At 45.0% G+C, this 21,770-nt stretch overlaps 2 protein-coding genes across 2 annotated transcripts in view; one reads left to right on the top strand and one right to left on the bottom strand.

Annotated features, from left to right (window-relative positions):
* LOC118378081 (neuronal acetylcholine receptor subunit alpha-7-like) overlaps positions 1-21,770 on the top strand; it is a 75,426-nt gene that overhangs the window by 12,153 nt on the left and 41,503 nt on the right. The window contains exon 2 of the mRNA XM_035765017.2: positions 15,287-15,426. Coding sequence (XP_035620910.1) covers positions 15,287-15,426 — 140 coding nt within the window. The remainder of the gene's footprint in view (positions 1-15,286; positions 15,427-21,770) is intronic.
* LOC118378088 (kelch repeat and BTB domain-containing protein 13) lies at positions 19,013-20,619 on the bottom strand. Its single transcript, XM_035765028.1, has one exon. The coding sequence runs from the start codon at positions 20,467-20,469 to the stop codon at positions 19,039-19,041; it is 1,431 nt and encodes a 476-aa protein (XP_035620921.1). The 5' UTR covers positions 20,470-20,619; the 3' UTR covers positions 19,013-19,038.

The following is a 21,770-nucleotide window of genomic DNA, read 5'->3' as shown; positions in this document are numbered from 1 at the left end:
TCTTCAGACAGACAACTCCCCAACATATCACGAGGCAGACACATACCAAAACATTGCGATTTGAAACCAAAGTTTGCAGGCAAAACCTTTGAAGTGGTTTTAGTGAAGGTAGTTAATGCAAACTAGCCCCTTGCGAAATGCACTAATTTAAAATGACTCCCGTGATGATATTCATCTTTCGAGCTACTATTCTGTATTTTATTGAAGCGGGTAAGGTAGTAACACAGGCAGTGAAGTAGTTCCTCTATGTCTAAAGATTCCGTCATTGAAACCAGACCTTAGTCACTGTTGCCTAGGGTCTGATTTTCAAGACTATATCAGCTCAGATCTCTTTTAAAGCTAATCCTTTTGATCCCAGGCTGTGTCACAACCGGCCGTGACTGGGAATCCCATAGGGCGGCACACAATTGGCCCAGCGTCGTCCTTGTTAGGGGAGGGTTTGGCCAGGGGGGCTTTACTTGTCTCATCGCACTCTAGCGACTCCTTGTGGTGGTCCGGATGCCTGCAGGCTGACTTTGGTCGTCAGTTGAACAGTGTTTCCTCTGATACATTGGTGTGGCTGGCTTCCGGGTTAAGCAGGCAGGTTTTAAGGAGCGCGGGTCATGTTTCGAAGGACACATGACTCGACCTTTGCCTCTCCCGAGCCTGTTGGGAAGATGCAACGATGAGACAAGGTCATAATTGAAATTGGGAGAAAAAGGGGGTAAAATACAGCACAAAATATTTTTAAAAGAATCCTGAACACTTCACTTGTACAGCACACGCTCCATGCCAGTAAGCATCTCCAACTTGGAGCTGTTTAAAAATAGCAACACAGTACTGCATGTAGTATTTTCTGCATGCTATGGTGAACAAATGTTACTCACTATTAGGGCGGTTGAACAGAGACTCGGTGAATCAGTAAGGTTTGGGTGACAGGACAGCTGAACCAAAAAGAGCTTTAATATTAATGCCTAGATTGAGAGAGGGAGAGGAAAGAGAGATTAAGGAAGTGACAGATAGACAGAGAGAGAGAGGTGGGAGAGGGGAAGGGGATATGGAGAATGACAGATGGAGAGAGATGGTTGTTTACTGTCTGTCATTCTTGCTGAGGGTGTAAATGAATTACGTGTTAGTGTGTGGGCTGTGCAGCTTCAAGTCTAACTGTGGAGTTATGACTGACTCTTAAGTATACCACTTTACCTAACCCTCCCCTCATATCCCCTCCCACTCTCGCCACTCTAACACCCACAAACTTGCCTGCCATTCTCTCTCTCGTTCCCTTCCTCTGTTCTCTTCAGTTCTTTCACTCTGTCCTGTGACTGTGAGAACCCCAATACCTCAGAGAGAATCCTGCTGTCAGTGAACAGTGAGACACTCCTCTCACCTGTCCAGACTAGGAATGACTGTATTTATAACAAAGTAACAAGGAATTCCTCTTTAGGACATTGTAGACATGGCTGAGATTCATGATTCCTGGCCCTACTAAGAAATAGATTATTCACACCATTAGGATTTTATGTATTTTACTAAGCTCAAGTAAGTTATAAGGTTAATATCCATATTAATATAAAATGTGGGTTTTAGCTGGAACATGTATGCGTGTATGTGTCTGGAAATTGCTTTGGGGTTTTTATTTCCTGTCTGGACAATAATCTGGGATCAAAAGACACGTATTAGTGTGTGTGTGTAGATGCCTGAGGTGTGCTGTAATTGGGTTGCGGGTGATTCAGGCACATAGCTCACAGCTCAAGCAGAGAAAACAGCAGGAGAGAGAGAGAGAGAGAGAGCCCTGTCGATGTTAATGGGGGCCTGAGAGAGAGAGAGAGAGAGAGAGAACACCTGACCACTGTGACTGACCCAAAATTAAGGAAATATTTGACTGTACAGTCTTAGTGAGCATAGCCTTGCTATTGAGAAATGATGCCGTAGGCAGAACTGTCTCTCAAGAGAAGGCAGACTATGTGCACACTGCCCACAAAATGAGGGGGAATCTGAGCTGCACTTTCTAACCTCCTGCCAAATGTATGACCATTTTAGAGACACATATTTCCCTCAGATTACAAAGATCCACAAAGAATTCGAAAGCAAATCCAATTTTGATAAACTCCCATATTGTAACGGTTTTCTTGTGTCGAAGGAGAGGCAGACCAAAATGCAGCGTGGTTATTATTCATGGTTCTTTAATAAAGAAACTATACATGAATAGACTAACAAAACCAAGAAATGTGAAAAACCAAAACAGCCCTATCTGGTGCAAACACAGAGACAGGAACAATCACCCACCAAAACCCAACACAAAACAGGCTACCTAAATATGGCTCCCAATCAGAGACAATGACTAACACCTGCCTCTGATTGAGAACCATATCAGGCCCAAACACAGAAACAGACAAACAAGACATCCAACATAAATGCCCACTCAGATCACACCCTGACCATGGGTGGTCCTTCTGTAGCTCAGTTGGTAGAGCATGGCGCTTGTAATGCCAGGGTAGTGGGTTCGATTCCCGGGACCACCCATACGTAGAATGTATGCACACATGACTGTAAGTCGCTTTGGATAAAAGCGTCTGCTAAATGGCATATATTATTATTATATTATTAAAGCAAACTATGGTCAGGGTGTGACACATATCTACTTGGTGAAATACCACAGTGTGCCATCACAGCAGCAAGAGTTGTGACCTGTTGCCACAAGAAAAGGGCAACCAGTGAAGAACAAACACCATTGTAAATACAACTGTTTATTAATTATGTTTATTAATTTTCCCTTGTACTTTAACTATTTTGCACATTGTTACAATTTGATGTCTCTATTATTTTGGAACTTGTGTGAGTGTAATATTTACTGCTCATAGTTTTTTTAATCCAATTTTGTTTATCCATTTCATATGTTTTTCATGCCAATAAAGGCCCTTGAGTTGAATTGAATTGAGAGAGAGAGAGGGTCATAAAAAGTGTCAGGGTGAGTTAGAGCGGGATTAGGAGACACTGCTTTTCTTGACACTCACTTCCTCTCCATATAGCTTCTTCTCTCAATTTCTCTGCCTTCCTCTGTTCATCCCCTTGATAGGTTCAAATGTAAATATTGAGCATCACCTCTTCAGAGAAGTGTTTCTCTTTCTTTCACACTCCCTCATCTCTAAATCTGTCTTTCACAGGGCCCTTTTCACAATCTGTCCAATCAGAGCCAAGGATGGAATATATCCATCTAATTTCTATACTAGATACCCATAAATCTGTAATACAAAAATCAATCCACTTGCAATTAATTGATACAGTATGCATCAGGTCTGATAAGTGTTTGTATAACACATTTCCTGTAGTATTTGATATTGACATTTGTGATAATTTTATATTCTAGAAAATACTGTAGGTGTGACTTTTGCTCATTATATATTAATAGACATTTCTAAAATGTTTTTGGGACGCTATCTCTAGTATAATGTAATTCAATGGGCTATTGTCATCATCACCCTAACAATGCCTTATGAATGAGGTCACATCAGAAGTGATCACTACTGATCAATCAGGACCTGACTGGCCATGACTGACCTTTCACCTCTCTAATGGCACCAATACCTGGACATTAGGACCTGGCCGTATCAATGATGGCTGTTGATGATGGGCTGTAAGAGTAGGCAACAACACGTCTGCCACGCTGATCCTTAACACTGGGGCACCACAGGGGTATGTACTTAGTCCCCTCCTGTATTCCCTGTTCACCCACGATTGCGTGGCCAAACACGACTCCAACACCATCATTAAGTTTGCTGACGACACAACAGTCGTAGGCCTGATCACCAAAACACGATGAAATGGCCTTTAGGGAGGAGATCAGAGAACTGTCAGTGTGGTGCCAGGACAACAGCCTCTCCCTTAATGTGAGCAAGACAAAAGAACTGATTGTAGACTACAGGAAAAGGCGGGCCGAACAGGCCCCCATTAACATCGACAGGGCTGTAGTGGAGCGGGTTGAGAGTTTCAAGTTCCTTGGAGTCCACATCACCAACGTACTATCATGGTCCAAACATACCAAGAAAGTTGTTAAGAGGGCACAACAAAACATTTTCCCTCTCAGGAGACTGAAAAGATTTGGCATGGGTCCCCAGATCCTCAAAAGGTTCTACAGCTGCACCATCGAGAGCATCCTGACCAGTTGCATCACAGCCTGGTATGGCAACTGCTCGGCAGTTGGTTAAGGGCTTGTAGTTAAGCATTTCACGCTAAAGTCTATGCTTGTTGTATTCGGCACGTTTGACAAATAAAGTTTGATTTGATTCGATCCGAGCGCAATGGAGCTTAACGTCCCCAAAGAGGAGTGTTTCATGATTTACGATAGATTGAACATTTCACTTTAGACATAGAGTGCAGCGGTGGTAATTACATTTACATTACATTTAAGTCATTTAGCAGACGCTCTTATCCAGAGCGACTTACAAATTGGTGCATTCACCTTATGACATCCAGTGGAACAGCCACTTTACAATAGTGCATCTAAATCTTTTAAGGGGGGGGGGGTGAGAAGGATTACTTTATCCTATCCTAGGTATTCCTTAAAGAGGTGGGGTTTCAGATGTCTCCGGAAGGTGGTGATTGACTCCGCTGTCCTGGCGTCGTGAGGGAGTGTGTTCCACCATTGGGGAGCCAGAGCAGCGAACAGTTTTGACTGGGCTGAGCGGAAACTGTACTTCCTCAGTGGTAGGGAGGCGAGCAGGCCAGAGGTGGATGAACGCAGTGCCCTTGTTTGGGTGTAGGGCCTGATCAGAGCCTGGAGGTACTGAGGTGCCGTTCCCCTCACAGCTCCGTAGGCAAGCACCATGGTCTTGTAGCGGATGCGAGCTTCAACTGGAAGCCAGTGGAGAGAGCGGAGGAGCAGGGTGACGTGAGAGAACTTGGGAAGGTTGAACACCAGACGGGCTGCGGCGTTCTGGATGAGTTGTAGGGGTTTAATGGCACAGGCAGGGAGCCCAGCCAACAGCGAGTTGCAGTAATCCAGACGGGAGATGACAAGTGCCTGGATTAGGACCTGCGCCGCTTCCTGTGTGAGGCAGGGTCGTACTCTGCGGATGTTGTAGAGCATGAACCTACAGGAACGGGCCACCGCCTTGATGTTAATTGAGAACGACAGGGTGTTGTCCAGGATCACGCCAAGGTTCTTAGCGCTCTGGGAGGAGGACACAATGGAGTTGTCAACCGTGATGGCGAGATCATGGAACGGGCAGTCCTTCCCCGGGAGGAAGAGCAGCTCCGTCTTGCCGAGGTTCAGCTTGAGGTTGTGATCCGTCATCCACACTGATATGTCTGCCAGACATGCAGAGATGCGATTCGCCACCTGGTCATCAGAAGGGGGAAAGGAGAAGATTAATTGTGTGTCATTGGCTTCATTTATAGACCGTGCTTATGTACGAAATACCTCCAAAAACATGCATGTGCCAGCTTTCACACAAAAGTTGCCATGTATTGACTATGGTGGTGAGAATGTGCTCACCTTCCCATACGCACAGTTTCTAGTGGTTGAAGTATTGCATTGTAAGGAGACAAGTAGCCTAGTATTTTGTCTAAATGGGGGATAAGATAGCCATGTTTGTTCATTACAAAATAACTGGTTAATAACAAGATGCAATTGGTTGTCGATAATGAGAAGAGAGAATATACATTTTGTTTATAATGAGACAGCATATCCACAGGAAAGTATCAAAAGTTGATGTAATTATACTTTCCTGTGTATATGTTGTCTCACATTCCTACCTGCAAAAGGACCAACAGCGCTGAAAGAGGGAGATGGTGAGAGAGTGGGGGGTGAGGTAAAAAATGGAGAGATGGAGAAGATGCAGAGAGAGATCCTCACAGATGTTATCTGAGACATGACTTTCTGTGTTCCTTCCTTTCATCTCTCTGTGTTTGATTGAGTACCATGCGGCGTCTGCTAGATGAAGCCTCAGCCTCTCTGCTTCTCATGGCTCTTTAAAGAAAACAAGCTCATAGAGTAGCCTTACCGAGTCCTGTTGTAAGCTGTGTTACACCATGTTGATATTCTGTTTGGGAATTCAAGTTTGTGTAACATGTTTCATTAGATTACCACATCCCAGCCTGTAAGTCATTTAACCACATCTTCACAAGGCTTTCCTCTGGGAGAGCTTGGAGTGCGAGAGGGTGCGTCTCAAATGGTGCCCTATTCCCTATATAGTGCACTGTTTTTTTTTACCAGGGCCCATGGTGACTCCATAAACACACAAAGGGCTCTGATCAAAAGTAGCACACTATATAAGGAATAGCTAGGGTGCCATTTTGGACGCACACAGAGTGAGTTTTTAATCTGTCATCATTCACCTTATTAGTTTAGGTGTGTGTATATTAGAGGTTGACCGATTATGATTTTTCAACGCCAATACGATTATTGGAGGGCCCAAAAAAAGGCGATAACGATTAATCAGCCGATTTTTATATATATATATATTTTGTAATAATGACAATTACAACAATACTGAATGAATAATGAACACTTTTATTTTAATTAATACATAAATAAAATCTATTAGGTCTCAAATAAATAATGAAACATGCTCAATTTGGTTTAAATAATGCAAAAACACAGTGTGTCACGAACGTCGTCAGGGTGGAAATGACCGAACCAAGGTGCAGCATGGTGAGCATACATTCATTTTTATTTATAAATGTCGCCAACAAAACAAAGAATAAGGATACGACCGTGAATAAGGATACGATCGTGAATAAGGATACGACCGTGAATAAGGATACGACCGTGAATAAGGATACGACCGTGAATAAGGATACGACCGTGAATAAGGATACAACCGTGAATAAGGATACAACCGTGAATAAGGATACAACCGTGAATAAGGATACAACCGTGAAGCTTACTTCGGCTACACAGGCCACTAAACAAAGACAACTACCCACAACTAAGGTGGCAAAACAGGCAGCCTAAGTATGATTCCCAATCAGAGACAATGATAGACAACTGTCCCTGATCGAGAACCATACCCGGCCAAAACATAGAAACAGAAAACAGTATAATAAAGAAACTAGAATGCCCACCCTAGTCACACCCTGGCCCAACCATTATAGAGAATAAAAGCCTCTCTATTGCCAGGGTGTGACAGTATCCCCCCCCCAAGGTGTGGACTCCGGCCACAAAACCTAACTCTATAGTGGAGGGTCCGTGTGGGAATCTACTTCGGTGGCGGCTCCGGTAAGGGACGCAGACCCTGCTCCACCTCTGGCTCCGCACACTTTGGTGGCGCCTCTGGACTGGGGACCCTCACTGCAGGCCCCGGACTGGGGACCCTCGCTGCAGGCCCCGGACTGGGGACCCTCGCTGCAGGCCCCGGACTGGGAACCCTCGCTGCAGGCCCCGGACTGGGAACCCTCGCTGCAGGCCCCGGACTGGGAACCCTCGCTGCAGGCCCCGGACTGGGGACCGTTGCTGGAGGCTCCGGACTGGGGACCGTTGCTGGAGGCTCCGGACTGGGGACCGTCGCTGGAGGCTCCGGACCGGAGGCCGTAGCTGGAGGCTCGGGACCTGCACAGCCCGTCCTGGCTGGATGGTTACCTTCGCTCGGCAAATGCGGGGTGCTGGCACAGGACATACTGGGCTGTGCAGACGCACCGGAGACACAGTGCGCAAAGCTGGCGCAGGATATGCGGGGAGCTGGAATGTAGCGCACCGGGCTGTGAATGCACACTGGAGACACCATGCGCTCCACCGCATAACACGGTGCCTGACCAGTACCACGCTCCTTACTGTAAGCACAAGGATTTGGCTCAGGTCTGAATCCTGACTCTGCCACACTCCCCGTGTGCCACCCCCCAAACATTTTTTGGGGGTGGCCTCCCGGTCTTTCGTGCCAGCCGTGACCCTGTGTAATCCTGGTCCCTTTTTCTCGCTGCCTCCGCCTTCCTCGCTGCCTCCACCTGCTCCCACGGCAGGCGATCCTTTCCCGCCAGGATCTCCTCCCACGTCCAGGATCCTTTCACATTCAGGATGTCCTCCCACGTCCAGGATCCTTTCACATTCAGGATGTCCTCCCACGTCCAGGATCCTTTCACATTCAGGATGTCCTCCCATGTCCTCCTGAAAACGCTGCTCCTCCTGGCCACGCCTTTTGGTCCGTTTGTGGTGTGTAGTTCTGTCACGGCTCTCGTCGTAATGAGGATCGGACCAAGGCGCAGCGTGGTAAATGTTCATGATTTTATTTGATCACAAAACACTCGAACAAAATAAACAAGAGGGAACACCAAAACAGTTCTGTAAGGTGCATAAACTATACAGAAAACAACTATCCACAAAACACAGGTGGGAAAACAGGCTGCCTAAGTATGATTCTCAATCAGAGACAACGATAGACAGCTGTCCCTGATTGAGAACCATAGCCGACCAAAACATAGAAATACAAAACATAGAAATAAAGAAACTAGAATGCCCACCCTAGTCACACCCTGGCCAAACCAAAATAGAGAATAAAAGTCTCTCTATGGCCAGGGCGTGACACAGTGTTGGAGAAGAAAGTAAAAGTGCAATATATGCCATGTAAAAAGCTAACTTTTAAGTTCCTTGCTCAGAACATATATGAAAGATGGAGGTTCAAAGTTCCCAGTTTTTCACTTAAGAAGTTTTAGGTTGTAGTTATTATAGGAATTATGACGCGTCGACTATTTCTCTCTATACCATTTGTATTTCATATACCTTTGACTATTGGATATTCTAACAGGCACTTTTAGTATTGCCAGCCTAATCTCAGGTGTTGATAGGCTTGAAGTCATAAACAGTGCTGTGAATCAAGCATTGCTAAGAGTGGCTGGCAAACGCAGTAAAGTTTAAATGAATGCTTAAGAGCATGCTGCTGCCTACCACCACTCAATCAAACATCAAATCATAGACTTAATTCTAATATAATAAACACAGAAATACAAGCCTTTGGTCATTAATATGGTCAGATCCGGAAACTATAATTTCGAAAACAAAATGAGTGAAATACGGAACCGCTTCGTATTTTATCGAACGGGTGGCAACCCTAAGTCTAAATATTGCTCTTACATTGCACAACCTTCAATGTTATGTCATAATTATGTAAAATCTTGTCAAATTAGTTCACAACGAGCCAGGCAGCCCAAACTGTTGCATATACCCTGACTCTGCGTGCAATGAACGCAAGAGAAGTGACACAATTTCCCTAGTTTAATATTGCCTGCTAACATTAATTTATTTTCACTAAATATGCAGGTTTAAAAAAATATACTTCTGTGTATTGATTTTAAGAAAGGCATTGATGTTTATGGTTAGGTACATTCCTGCAACAATTGTGGTCACACATCACCCTTTTGGCAACGTTTTTTATTTTTTATTCCACCTTTATTTAACCAGGTAGGCTAGTTGAGAACAAGTTCTCATTTACAACTGCGACCTGGCCAAGATAAAGCGAAGCAGTTCGACACATACAACAACACAGAGTTACACATGGAATAAACAAACATACAATCAATAATACAGTAGAAAGTATATGTACAGCATGTGCAAATAAAGTAGGATAAGGGAGGTGAGGCAATAAATAGGCCATGGTGACGAAGTAATTACAATATAGCAATTAAACACTGGAATGGTAGAATGTGCAGAAGATGACTGTGCAAGTAGAGATACTGGGGTGCAAAGGAGCAAGATAAATAAATAACTACAGTATGGGGATGAGGTAGATTAGATGAGCTATGTACAGGTGCAGTGATCTGTGAACTGCTCTGACAGATGGTGCTTAAAGCTAGTGAGGGAGGTAAGAGTCTTCAGTGATTTTTGCAGTTCGTTCCAGTCATTGGCAGCAGAGAACTGGAAGGAGAGGCGGCCAAAGGAAGAATTTGCTTTGGGGGTGACCAGTGAGATATACCTGCTGGAGCACGTGCTACGGGTAGGTGCTGCTATGGTGACCAGTGAGCTGAGATAAGGCGGGGCTTTACCTAGCAGGGATTTGTAGATGACCTGGAGCCAGTGGGTTTGGCGACGAGTATGAAGTTAGGGCCAGCCAACGAGAGCGTACAGGTCGCAGTGTTGGGTAGTATATGGGGCTTTGGTGGCAAAACGGATGGCACTGTGATAGACTGCATCCAATTTGTTGAGTAGAGTGTTGGAGGCTATTTTGTAGATGACATCGCCGAAGTCGAGGTTCAGTAGGATGGTCAGTTTTACAAGGGTATGTTTGGCAGCATGAGTGAAGGATGCTTTGTTGCAAAATAGGATGCAGATTCTAGATTTAATTTTGGATTGGAGATATTTAATGTGAGTCTGGAAGGAGAGGTTACAGTCTAACCAGACACCTAGGTATTTGTAGTTGCCCACATATTATAAGTCAGAATCGTCCAGAGTAGTGATGATGGACGGGCGTACAGTTGCGGGCAGCGATCGGTTAAAGAGCATGCATTTAGTTTTACTTATATTTAAGAGCAGTTGGAGGCCACGGAAGGAGAGTTGTATGGCATTGAAGCTCGTCTGGAGGTTAGTTTACACAATGTCCAAAGAAGGTCCAGAGGTATACAGAATGGTGTCGTCTGCGTAGAGGTGGATCAAAGAATCACCAGCAGCAAGAGCGACATCATTGATGTATACAGAGAAAAGAGTCTGCCCGAGAATTGAACCCTGTGGCACGCCCATAGAGACTGCCAGAGATCTGGACAACAGGCCCCCCGATTTGACACACTGAACTCTATCAGAGAAGTAGTTGCTGAACCAAGCCAGGCAATCATTTGAGAAACCAAGGCTGTTGAGTCTGCCAATAAGAATGTTGTGATTGACAGAGTTGAAAGCCTTAGCCAGGTCGATGAATACGGCTTCACAGTAATGTCTCTTGTCGATGGCGGTTATGATATCGTTTAGGACCTTGAGCGTGGCTGAGGTGCACCCATGACCAGCTCTGAAACCAGATTGCATAGCAGAGAAAGTATGTGATTCGATGATAAATTAACAGGCACTGCATTGATTATTTGCAACACAGGACAAGCTAGTAATATCATCAACAACCATGTGTAGTTTAACTAGTGATTATGTTAAGATTGATTGTTTTTTACAAGATAAGTTTAATGCTAGCTAGCAACTTTTTAAATTGTTTAATTAGAATTTTTAATTTGACCCCTTTTTCTCCCCAATTTCGTGGTATCCAATTCTTGTAGTAGCTACTATCTTGTCTCATCGCTACAACTCCCGTACGGACCCGGGAGAGACGAAGGTTGAAAGTCATGCGTCCTCCGATACACAACCCAACCAGCCGTACTGCTTCTTAACACAGCGCGCATCCAACCCAGAAGCCAGCCGCACCAATGTGTCGGAGGGTACACCGTGCACCTGGACACCTTGGTTAGCGCGCACTGCGCCCGGCCCGCCACAGGAGTCGCTGGTGCACGATGAGACAAGGACATCCCTACCGACCAAGCCCTCCCTAACCCGGGCGACGCTAGGCCAATTGTGCGTCGCCCCACGGACCTCCCGTTCGCGGCCGGTTACGACAGAGCCTGGGCGCGAACCCAGGGACTCTAATGGCACAGCTGGCGCTGCAGTACAGCGCCCTTAACCACTGCGCCACCCGCGAGGCTGCTAGCTAGCAACTTACCTTGGTTCCTTGCTGCACTTATGTAACAGGTGGTCAGCCTGCCATGCAGTCTCCTCAAGGAATGCAACATAATCGGCCATAATCAGCATCCAAAAAGGCTGATTACCAATTGTTATGAAAACTTGAAATCGGCCCTAATTAAATTGGCCATGCCGATACACCTCTAGTGTATATATTCCCCACTTTGCATATCAGAGAGGAGTAAAACATGAAAGAGGCAAAGTTTCTCTAGTTTCTGCAAGGCTCTAGTTTCTGCAAGGCTGCAGAGTGTGCAGGTGACATGCACATACATTGATGTCTATTGTGGACAAATGTGGATGTACAGTATGTAGATGATATCTCAACACCTTTTCAGAACCCATAGGCCTATGTGTCATACATTGGGTGCTGTATTGCTGATAGTTACTGTATACAAGTACACACGTTGTATGCATTGATGTGAATATGGATAGCCCAGCTATAGCAGAGCTATTTCTAGGTCTCTCCAGAGATGTTAAATTGGGCTCTGGCTGGGCTATTAATGGACATTCAGAGACTTGTCCAGAAGTCACTCCTGTGTTGTCTTGGTTGTGTGCTTAGGGTCGTTGTCCAGTTGGAAGGTGAAGCTTCGCCCGAGTCTGAAGTTCTGAGTGCTCTGGAGCAGGTTTTCATCAAGGATCTCTCTGTACTTTGCTCCATTCATCTTTCCCTCGATATTGACTCGTCTCCCAGTCCCTGCTGCTGAAAAACATCCCCCCACAGCATGCTGCCACCATGCTTCACCGTAGGGATGGTGCCAGTTTTCCCCCAGACGTGATGCTTGGCATTCAGGCCAAAGTGTTCAATCTTGGTTTCATCAGACCAAAGAATCTTGTTTCTTATGGTATGAGAGTCCTTAGGTGCCTTTTGGCAAACTCCAAGCAGGCTATCATGTGCCTTTTACTGAGTAGTGGCTTCCATCTGGCCACTCTACCATAAAGGCCTGCTTGGTGGAGTGCTGCAGAGATGGTTGTCCTTCTGGAAGGTTCTTCCATCTCCACAGAGGCACTCTAGAACTTTGTCAGAGTGACCATCGGGTTCTTGGTCACATCTCTGACCAAGGCCCTTCTCCCCCGATTTCTCAGTTTGGCTTGGCAGCCAGCTCTAGGAAGAGTCTTGATGGTTCCAAACTTCTTCCATTTAAGAATTACGGAGGCCACTGTGTTCTTGGGGACCTTCAATGCTGCAGAAATATTTTGCTACCCTTCCCCAAATCTGTGCCTCGACACAATCCTGTCTCTGAGCTCTACGGACAATTCCTTCGAACCTCATGGCTTGGTTTTTGCTCTGACATGCACTGTAAACTGTGGGACTTTATATAGACAGGTGTGTTCCTTCCCAAATCATGTCCAATCAATTTAATTTACCACAGGTGGACTCCAATCAAGTTGTAGAAACATCTCAAGGATGATCAATGGAAACAGGATGCACCTGAGCTCAATGTCCAGTCTCATAGCAGAGAGTCTAAATGCTTATGTAAATAAGGTATTTATGTTTGTTATTATTTTTCATAAATTTGCAAAAATGTCTTAACCTGTTTTAGTTTTGAAGGTTAAGGATTTATTTTAGAATAAGGCTGCAACGTAACAAAAAGTGTAAAAAGAGAAGTGGTCTGAATACTTTCCGAATGCATTGTATGTATGTACTTGTCACATTGGTATGAAGAGATTCTGGAGTAAGGCCTCGGGGAAGAAGACCAAACAAGCACTTTACAAAAACACAAACAAAAGAGCGAGGAGTACCTTGAATAAATAACACACGCACACAATGATTAACACATGGTACTAAACCCGTAATCATCTGCATGATCCACAAGGGCACGAAAGCCAAAACACACAGCACAGGTACTTACACGCACCAACGGACATACAATAATTGGCCGCCCAATGGAAACCAAAGGGCACATATATACAAATACAATCAGTGGGAATAGGGGACAGGTGTGCGTAATGAAAGTTCCGGAGGGATCCGTAACAGTACTATATATGTTTTAATATAGTACACGTGTGTTGTATAGATTAATGTCTATAGATTAATAAGTGGCTAAGTGCTGCAGCATTCAGGTTTATCCTCTCGCTCTCTCTCCTTCTCCTCTCTCTCTCCTTCTCTGCTCTCTCTCTCCTCTCTCTCTCGTTCTCTGACCTCCAGTAGAGTCATGACCAGCTATAACTCACCTCATTATGGCCCTAATGGACCTCGTCAGCAACACGCTGTTACAGAGATACATCTCTCCCTTTCTCTCTCCCTTTCTCTCTTTCTTTCTCTCTCTCTCTTTCTTTCTGACCTCCAGTAGAGTCCTGTCCTGCTATAACTCACCACATTATGGGCCTAATGGACCTCATCAGCAACACGCTGTTACAGAGATACGTCTCTATCTTCTTTCTCTCTCTATTCTTGCACTTTTCCATGCACTGTACCTGTCTCCCTGCATTCCTTTGCTAACCCTCCTTGTTTTCTCTGTCTCTCTTTTATATGCATATGAGACTGTCAGTGGCGTGTATGTATATGACTGAGTGTGTGTGTGTGTGTGTGTGTGTGTGTGTGTGTGTGTGTGTGTGTGTGTGTGTGTGTGTGTGTGTGTGTGTGTGTGTGTGTGTGTGTGTGTGTGTGTGTGTGTGTGTGTGTGTGTGTGTGTGTGTGTGTGTGTGTGTGTGTGTATTCCTGTGAATGATGTGAACAGCAGTGCTTGTCTTCCACAGTTCGCTCCGTCTGGGGTTGGCTGTGCAATGGGGCGAGATGTTTGAATCCCAAACCAACATGTTCTGTAGACTACGTCTGCTTGTCTCTATCTGTATTCTATACAGTCCTCTATGAACCAACCCATAACAGTGGCTATATACTTAGAAAAAAAGTGCTATCTAGAACCTAAAAGGGTTCTTCGGTTGTCCCCAAAAGAGAACCCTTTGAAGAACCCTTTTTTGTTGCAGGTAGAACCCTTTTGGGTTTCATGTAAAAACCCTTTCCAAAGAGGGTTCTACATTTAACCCAAAAGGGTTCTACATTTAACCCACAAGTGTTCTACATTTAACCCAAAAGGGTTCCACATTTAACCCAAAAGGGTTCTACCTGGAACCAAAAATGGTTCTACCTGGGGCCAAAAAGGGTTCTACCTGGAACCAAAAATGGTTCTACCTGGGCCAAAATGGGTTCTTCTATGGGGACAGCCGAATAACCCTTTTGGAACCCTTTTTAGGACTGGACTGAGTATTTTCTTGTAACCACTGTGTGAACATTTATGTATCCTTTTCTTCCTCGCATATGAAGAGAACACATTTAGGTCATGCATCTGTTTAGCCGTAGCTCTGAACAAACCCACTTTTAGGATCAATTAAGGAACAGTCTGTCCTGGTGCCAGTTGGCCCTAGACTAACACAACTGTGATTCCTGTGTGTTTAATGTCCCTCGTCCTTAACTGACCAGTGGTGTAGCTTCTCTCCCCTGGCCTCAGCTTTAATGCTGGATCTTAATAGGATCAGTGGGAGAGAGGGAGGAAAGGATGAGAGAAGAGAGAAGAGAGAAGAGATAAGAGGATGAGAGCTGGGCCAGAAAACACATTATCTTAATCACCACTGACCCCCTCCCTCCCAGCTAACTGACTGAGGGAATAATAGCTACAGAAGAGACATTTTCTCTCCCTAACATGCACACTGACTTGTTTCCTTGCTGTACCCCAGGGTCCCTACAGGGGGAGCACCAGCGCAGACTGTACAAGGAGCTGATGGCCAACTATAATCGTCTGGAGAGACCAGTGATCAACGACTCCTCTCCTCTTCTGGTGGAGCTGGGAATGACTCTGCTGCAGATCATAGATGTGGTGAGGGAGGGAGTGTGTGTGTGTGAGGGGGGCGTGGGGGCATCACTGTGTTAGCTACTTGTTTATGTGTGTGGAGCAATGGCGGTCGTCGCCGTTTAAGATGAGGTAGGATGTAGGATGATCATGTTTTGAATGAGCATGGCCTTATTTCTATTACAGCATATTGGATGACTTCCATTCATATTCCATTCACCCAGCTCAATGTAACATGGATAGGTTTAGGATACTACATGATGCTAGAATTAGCCCTATACCCATCATGACATTGCTACAACCTAGACTACGAATTAAAATGTATAACGTAGGTGCACAAGGTCGGGAGAATTTTGAGTAATCAAGGTGACAGACAGTGACACATTCAATACTGCCTTGCACATTCTTTCCTGCATCTAGCCGATCAAGAGTGTAATCATTAGTCCAACAAAGAGTTTCTATTGGACAAATTCAGGTATGTTTATCACCGTTTTGTTACGTTTTCTTCCATTTAAGAAATGTTTTTCAACAGAATCAGCGCAATAAATACATCCCTGATCACACGCAAACAAGAGTTCACTTTCATACCAGACACATACTGTACAAACTGATCGTTGTATATATATTTCCTTCTCACATCTATCTACGTTCTCTCCTCTCACCTTTTCCCTTTGCTTGTGGACTTCAGTGCACAACACATCAGGCGAGAAAATCTTTCCAAGCCAAACCTTCATATCATGACTGCTAACCGTTACACAAGGCCTACAGACTTGTCATGTCATAGTCAACATAGCTACTAAAATTAACATGTTATTAAACCCGCTACAATCATGCAGTAGACTGTAGTCAGCAGCAATCAGTTTAGCAGTTACACCAGTGGGCCCCGGTGGCAATAAATTAATAAAACCAAAAGCTTACATTGACTTGGAAGAATTCCAGTGTTGGTTAGTCATAGCCAGTTAGCTAACATAGCATCCCTCTCTGTTTGACCCGCGTGTTTGAGTAGGCTAAACTATACAAATATATAACATGCAACATGCAACAATTTCAAAGATTTGAGTTACAGTTAATATAAGGAAATCAGTCAATGTAAATAAATTCATTAGGCCCCAGTCTCACAGGCCCACTCACTTGGGAGCCAGCGATCCCGCAGGTGAAGAAGCCGAATGTGGAGATCCTGGGCTAGTGTGGTTACACGTGGTCTGCGGTTGTGATGCCAGTTGGACATACTGCCAAATTCTTTAAAATGATGTTGGCTTATGGTAGAGAAATGAACATTCAATTATCCGGCAACAGCTCTGGTGGATATTCCTGCAGTCAGCATTCCAATTGCACGCTCCCTTAAAACTTGAGACATCTGTGGCATTGTGTGACAAAACTGCACATTTTAGAGTGGCCTTTTACTGTCCCCAGCACATTGTGCACCTGTGTAATAATGATCATGCTGTTTAATCAGCTTCTTGATATGTCACACCTGTCAGGTGGATGGATTAACTTGACAAAGGATAAAATGCTCACTAACAGGGATGTAAACATATTTGTGCACAAAATATTTTATTTCAGCTCATGGAACATGTGACCACCACTTTACATGTTGTGTTTATATATTTTTTTCAGTAATAGCTAGCATAATTTTACGCTAGTTAAGTAAGTAAAAGTGAGAAAAAATATATACCTCGAAATATAGTTAGCTCTCTCTTGCTTCTCCTTAATTTGGAAGAAATTCATTTGTTCAAAACTGTTCAACTATTGTCTTTCTCTCTCTCTTTGAGTCAACTACTCACCACATTTTATGCACTGCAGTGCTAGCTAGCTGTAGCTTATGCTTTCAGTACTAGATGCATTCTCTGATCCGTTGATTGGGTGCACAATATGTCAGTTCATGCTACAAGAGCTCTGATAGATTCAAGGTTGTCCTCCGGAAGTTGTCATAATTACTGTGTAAGTCTATGGAAGGGGGTGAGAATCATAAGCCTCCTAGGTTTTGTGTTGAAGTTATTCTACCCAGAGGAGGACTAGCCTACAGAGTGCTGCTGAGGCTACTGTAGACCTGTGGTCACGATCACTGTCTTCAAACTCCCTGTCCAAGATGAGCCAAGGCGCAGCGTGCATATAATTCCACATATTTTAATAAAGTGAAACTTTCACAAAAAAAAACAGGTAAACAGAAACCGAACGTGGCGCAACCGTGGCGCACAAACACACACAGAAAATACATATTTACCCACAGCATTAGGTGGGGAAAAGGCTGCCTAGGTATGATTCCCAATCAGAGACAACGACAGACAGCTGCCTCTGATTGGGAACCACACTCGGCCAAAAACAAAGAAATAGAAAACATAGAATGGCCACCCAAATCACACCCTGACCTAACCAAATAGAGAAATACAACATCTCTCTAAGGTCAGGGCGTGACACCTGCATTGCAAAACAGTGTATTTTAATCAATTATTTGGTGATGTGAATATATTTAGTATAGTAGATAGTTTAAAGGATGTGTTTTTCTATTTTTCTTTTTCTGAAAATCTCTGAGGAGGATGGTCCTCCTCTGAGGAGCCTCCACTGGTGTGGAGGTGTATGTTGATGAAACCACGACTGATAACCACGCTTTATATGTGTGATGCGCAATGGGCCCTCGGACGACTTCCTACGCTGCCTCATGGACCGTTACAACATCACCACGGGACAGTGGACCGCTATGTGTGTGTGTGTGTGTGTGTGTGTGTGTGTGTGTGTGTGTGTGTGTGTGTGTGTGTGTGTGTGTGTGTGTGTGTGTGTGTGTGTGTGTGTGTGTGTGTGTGTGTGTAGAGGGGACATGTACAGTTGCAGGTATGTCTGTCTGAGGTTAGGTGACGTGTCTGTTGACGTGTAGAGGTAATACACTCCTGGCTCCTGTTATATAAGACTCCCAGACAGACAGACACACACACACACATACACACACACAGAACACGGTTTCTGATTAGCAACAGTTGCTGCTGCTGTGGTTTTGGAGCTGTTTTGGTGGCTGGATAGCCTCCAAGGGGTGAGTGAGTGTGTATGTGTGTGTGTGTGTGTTTGTGTGTGTGTGTGTGTGTGTGTGTGTGTGTGTGTGTGTGTGTGTGTGTGTGTGTGTGTGTGTGTGTGTGTGTGTGCACTGTGCAGAGAAACACTGATGGAATATTGTTGTAATATACTGCATATTCATACAGATGCAGCACCTGTGGTTCTGATTTGTAATTTGACTAGACTGAATGAATTCTATTAATTTTCTCTTTAATATGCATACTTTTGAGCACAACATTCTATACTTGTTTTCTAGTACAATATTCTATACTTGTTTTCTAGTACAATATTCTATACTTGTTTTCTAGTACAATATTCTATGCTTGTTTTCTCTCATAAAAAAAACAAGGGTATTTCTGGGTTCTAAGAGGTTTTCCACAAATTGCTTAATTCTCTCATCTCTGTCGTTTTTCCTCCATCTGCCTCCTGGGGTTTAACTGGGTGTCACTGTGTTACTGTTTATTTCTGGCACCATATAACAATGTTGTGAGTTGTGACTGAACAGAGACAGGGGAGAGTTGGCTGAAGTTAACCCATACTTTAATACAGTAACACCCCCCAAGCACCGTAGTACAGCTCTATCAGTGTACACCATTACTGGCCAACCTTGGGAAGCCTCAGTAAGCATGTCCATAGTGAGCCACTCTTGGGAAAGCCTTTCTTCGTCTCCCTACGGGGTTTCCATGTGTCCCCAGTAATGGTATACTCCAGAGTTAGCATGTGTTTGACCGTGAACACAGAGTCACCCCTGACCATGGCGGTAAACAGTGCTCCCTTAGTGTTGATGTAACTTCCTGGTATAGCGGTCCACTGTCCCGTGGTGATGTTGTAACGGTCCATGAGGCAGCGTAGGAAGTCGTCCGAGGGCCCATTGCGCATCACATACAAATTGTCCCTGTGGGCCACCATACAGTGTCCGTAGCTCTGTGGCCTTATCATCGTGGTGGCTAACATCCACTCGTCCTTCGCCGGGATGTACTCGTAGATATCCGTGGTGTCTGGCGGCCTCCAGAAACACACAAACATCCGCCTTCGTGCGATGGCGCATGCCGCAGCTGCCACAGGCCGTGGTGCGGACTGCACGAACGCCCATTCTCCTGTGGCTACATCATAAGCCTCGGCGGAGGACATGGTTATTTTCTGGTGCTCACCACCGATGGCGTACAACTTCCCCTCGTGCCCCAGAAGGGTGAAGTCGGCACGGGGCTGTTGGGGTCCAGGAAGCACGCTCCACATACTCGTCCCTGGGTCGTAGCAGAAGCCACCGTCCACCGTGCCTTTGCCATAGCCGTAAATACCCCCCACCACATACAGCCGGTTGTCCAGGACGGCGATGCCCGCCATGGAGGTGCTGGCGTGGGTGGGGAGGTCTGTTAGGTGCCTCCACTCTCCCTCCACCTCGTCCAGGTAACACACGGTCCTAAAGGAGTCCTTCAGCAGCTCCATAGAGGGTGAGTGGGTTCCCAAAGCGACGAAAGATGCTGGCGACAAAGACTCTGCATACAGTACCAACTCCTCAGGTAGAGTGCTTGTTGCCTCCCCCTTTAGGTCACTATAGGCGTCGCAGAGGAACAGGGCAGCACAGTGGAACAGGTTGGGTAGACCAAAGATGGCCGCTGCGTGGTAGAGCAGGAGGCAGTTGTCAGAGTCAATGATATCGCAGAGATGCTGGGACAGTGACGCCACCTGGAGAAAGGCAGCACATTCCACGGCCTCTATTAGTTCTTCCGGGTCCTGTAGAGAAAGTTTCTCACCCCTGCACACTGCCAAAGCAATCAGGAAACCCCGTGCATGCACTCCTCCTTTCAGATGCAGCTCATCCTCCTGGCTCTCCCTCATGCCAGACCGGAAGAGGGCGCGGAAGTACTCGCTGCACTGCTCCAGCAAAGCCCGGTCCACAGTTAAAACGCTCCCTTCCAACCTTACCCTCAGAGAGCCTGCCTGCTGTGCTCCCTCCCCCAGCTTGGGGCTCTCACTTTGGGCTTCGGCAGCTCTTTCGAGTCCCTGGCTTCTGGAGGCCTCCATCTCATTCTGAGGTTCCTCTACCTCAAACTTGTTCCTGGTGACAGTACACTATGGCAAAGTGACACAGGCTAGGACTGACACGGTTTTCCCCAGGCTTGATGATATTTCAAGGTGTGCTAGGAGTGTGTAGAGTTGTATTGCCGCCTCTCTGCCTGCTCTGAAAATAGAATGGTGCTAAAGATAGCAACACACTGCTCACTAGGGTCTGATAGGAAAGGGAACTGTTGACATCTACGCAACATTACAACAGGCTGCAGTTAAAACTCATAGCAAGTGCGCCCTTGACTATGTTATGAATAATGAAGTAGGTGCAAACAGAAATGACATTTTTACTGCTACTGCCTATCTACCACCAACAATACAAACTGCTATTACTATAAATTATGAAGACAATAACAATATGGTCAAATAAAGTGTTGCAGTATATAAAAATCACTGTTATTATGCTAACAACTCTAATTGAAGTTTGGGGAAGCTAATTTTCACCATGAAAACGGACCTTTATAATGAAGCATTCCATGCATCATCGCATTTTTAGCCATTTACAGACTACTGTAAGCCTACTATTTGTAATGTGATGAGTAGATTGGATCGTCATAATTTAGGCTAGTAATATACTGTAACTCAATCACTGTTTGCTAAAAAGACTGCTCAGTGCATGGCTGAACCAGTATAGCCGTAGAGGCCTAGGCTATAGGCTATATCAGATACGTTTCTTCTTTCTTTGCAAGGGGAAAAATGTTGCCTTTTATAAACACATTTCATTAAATTCTACTACACTTTATATTACTGGAGATGTTAGCAGAATCTTTTTTAATGTGAGAAATGACAGGGTAGCCTACACTGCTGACACTGACAAACAGACATATGAAAACGACGCTGTCCATATTATAGGCCTACGAGAAGGGGAGACACAAATAGAAAACGACGTCCACTGGAGGAGGAATTTAGTATCCCGAAACAAACTTTTAAGTGGCACTGAGCCAACAATGATAAAGAGTGACTATGCTCAGTGCACACTCATCGGGGATGTGGCAGATGCACTCCGCTGGTGCCAATAAACTACAGGCCTACTGTTGTTCGCTCAATTAAGTTGAGAATTAAGGAAATTCAATTAGCATAATACAAAAATCCTATAAAAATCGGTACATTGAAGCTAGTTTATTTCTATTTTAAATGTACTCAGTCCACCGCATCCGGGGATGTTGCACTTCCGCATCTGCATTGAAAGTTGACAGAGCTAGAGCGGTGTTTGTCAGACCATGAGACATCTGGAAAATGTATCTTCTCACAAAATTGTC

The sequence above is a fragment of the Oncorhynchus keta genome, chromosome 4 (assembly GCF_023373465.1).
Source record: "Oncorhynchus keta strain PuntledgeMale-10-30-2019 chromosome 4, Oket_V2, whole genome shotgun sequence".
NCBI classification, from domain to species: Eukaryota; Metazoa; Chordata; class Actinopteri; order Salmoniformes; family Salmonidae; genus Oncorhynchus; species Oncorhynchus keta.
The sequence above is the reverse complement of the archived record's forward strand: the minus strand, read 5'-3'. Positions and strand labels throughout refer to the sequence as shown.

Excerpts from the sequence above, each read along its gene's own strand:
- LOC118378088 (XM_035765028.1), bottom strand. The coding sequence starts at position 20,469 with ATGGAGGCCTCCAGAAGCCAGGGACTCGAAAGAGCTGCCGAAGCCCAA.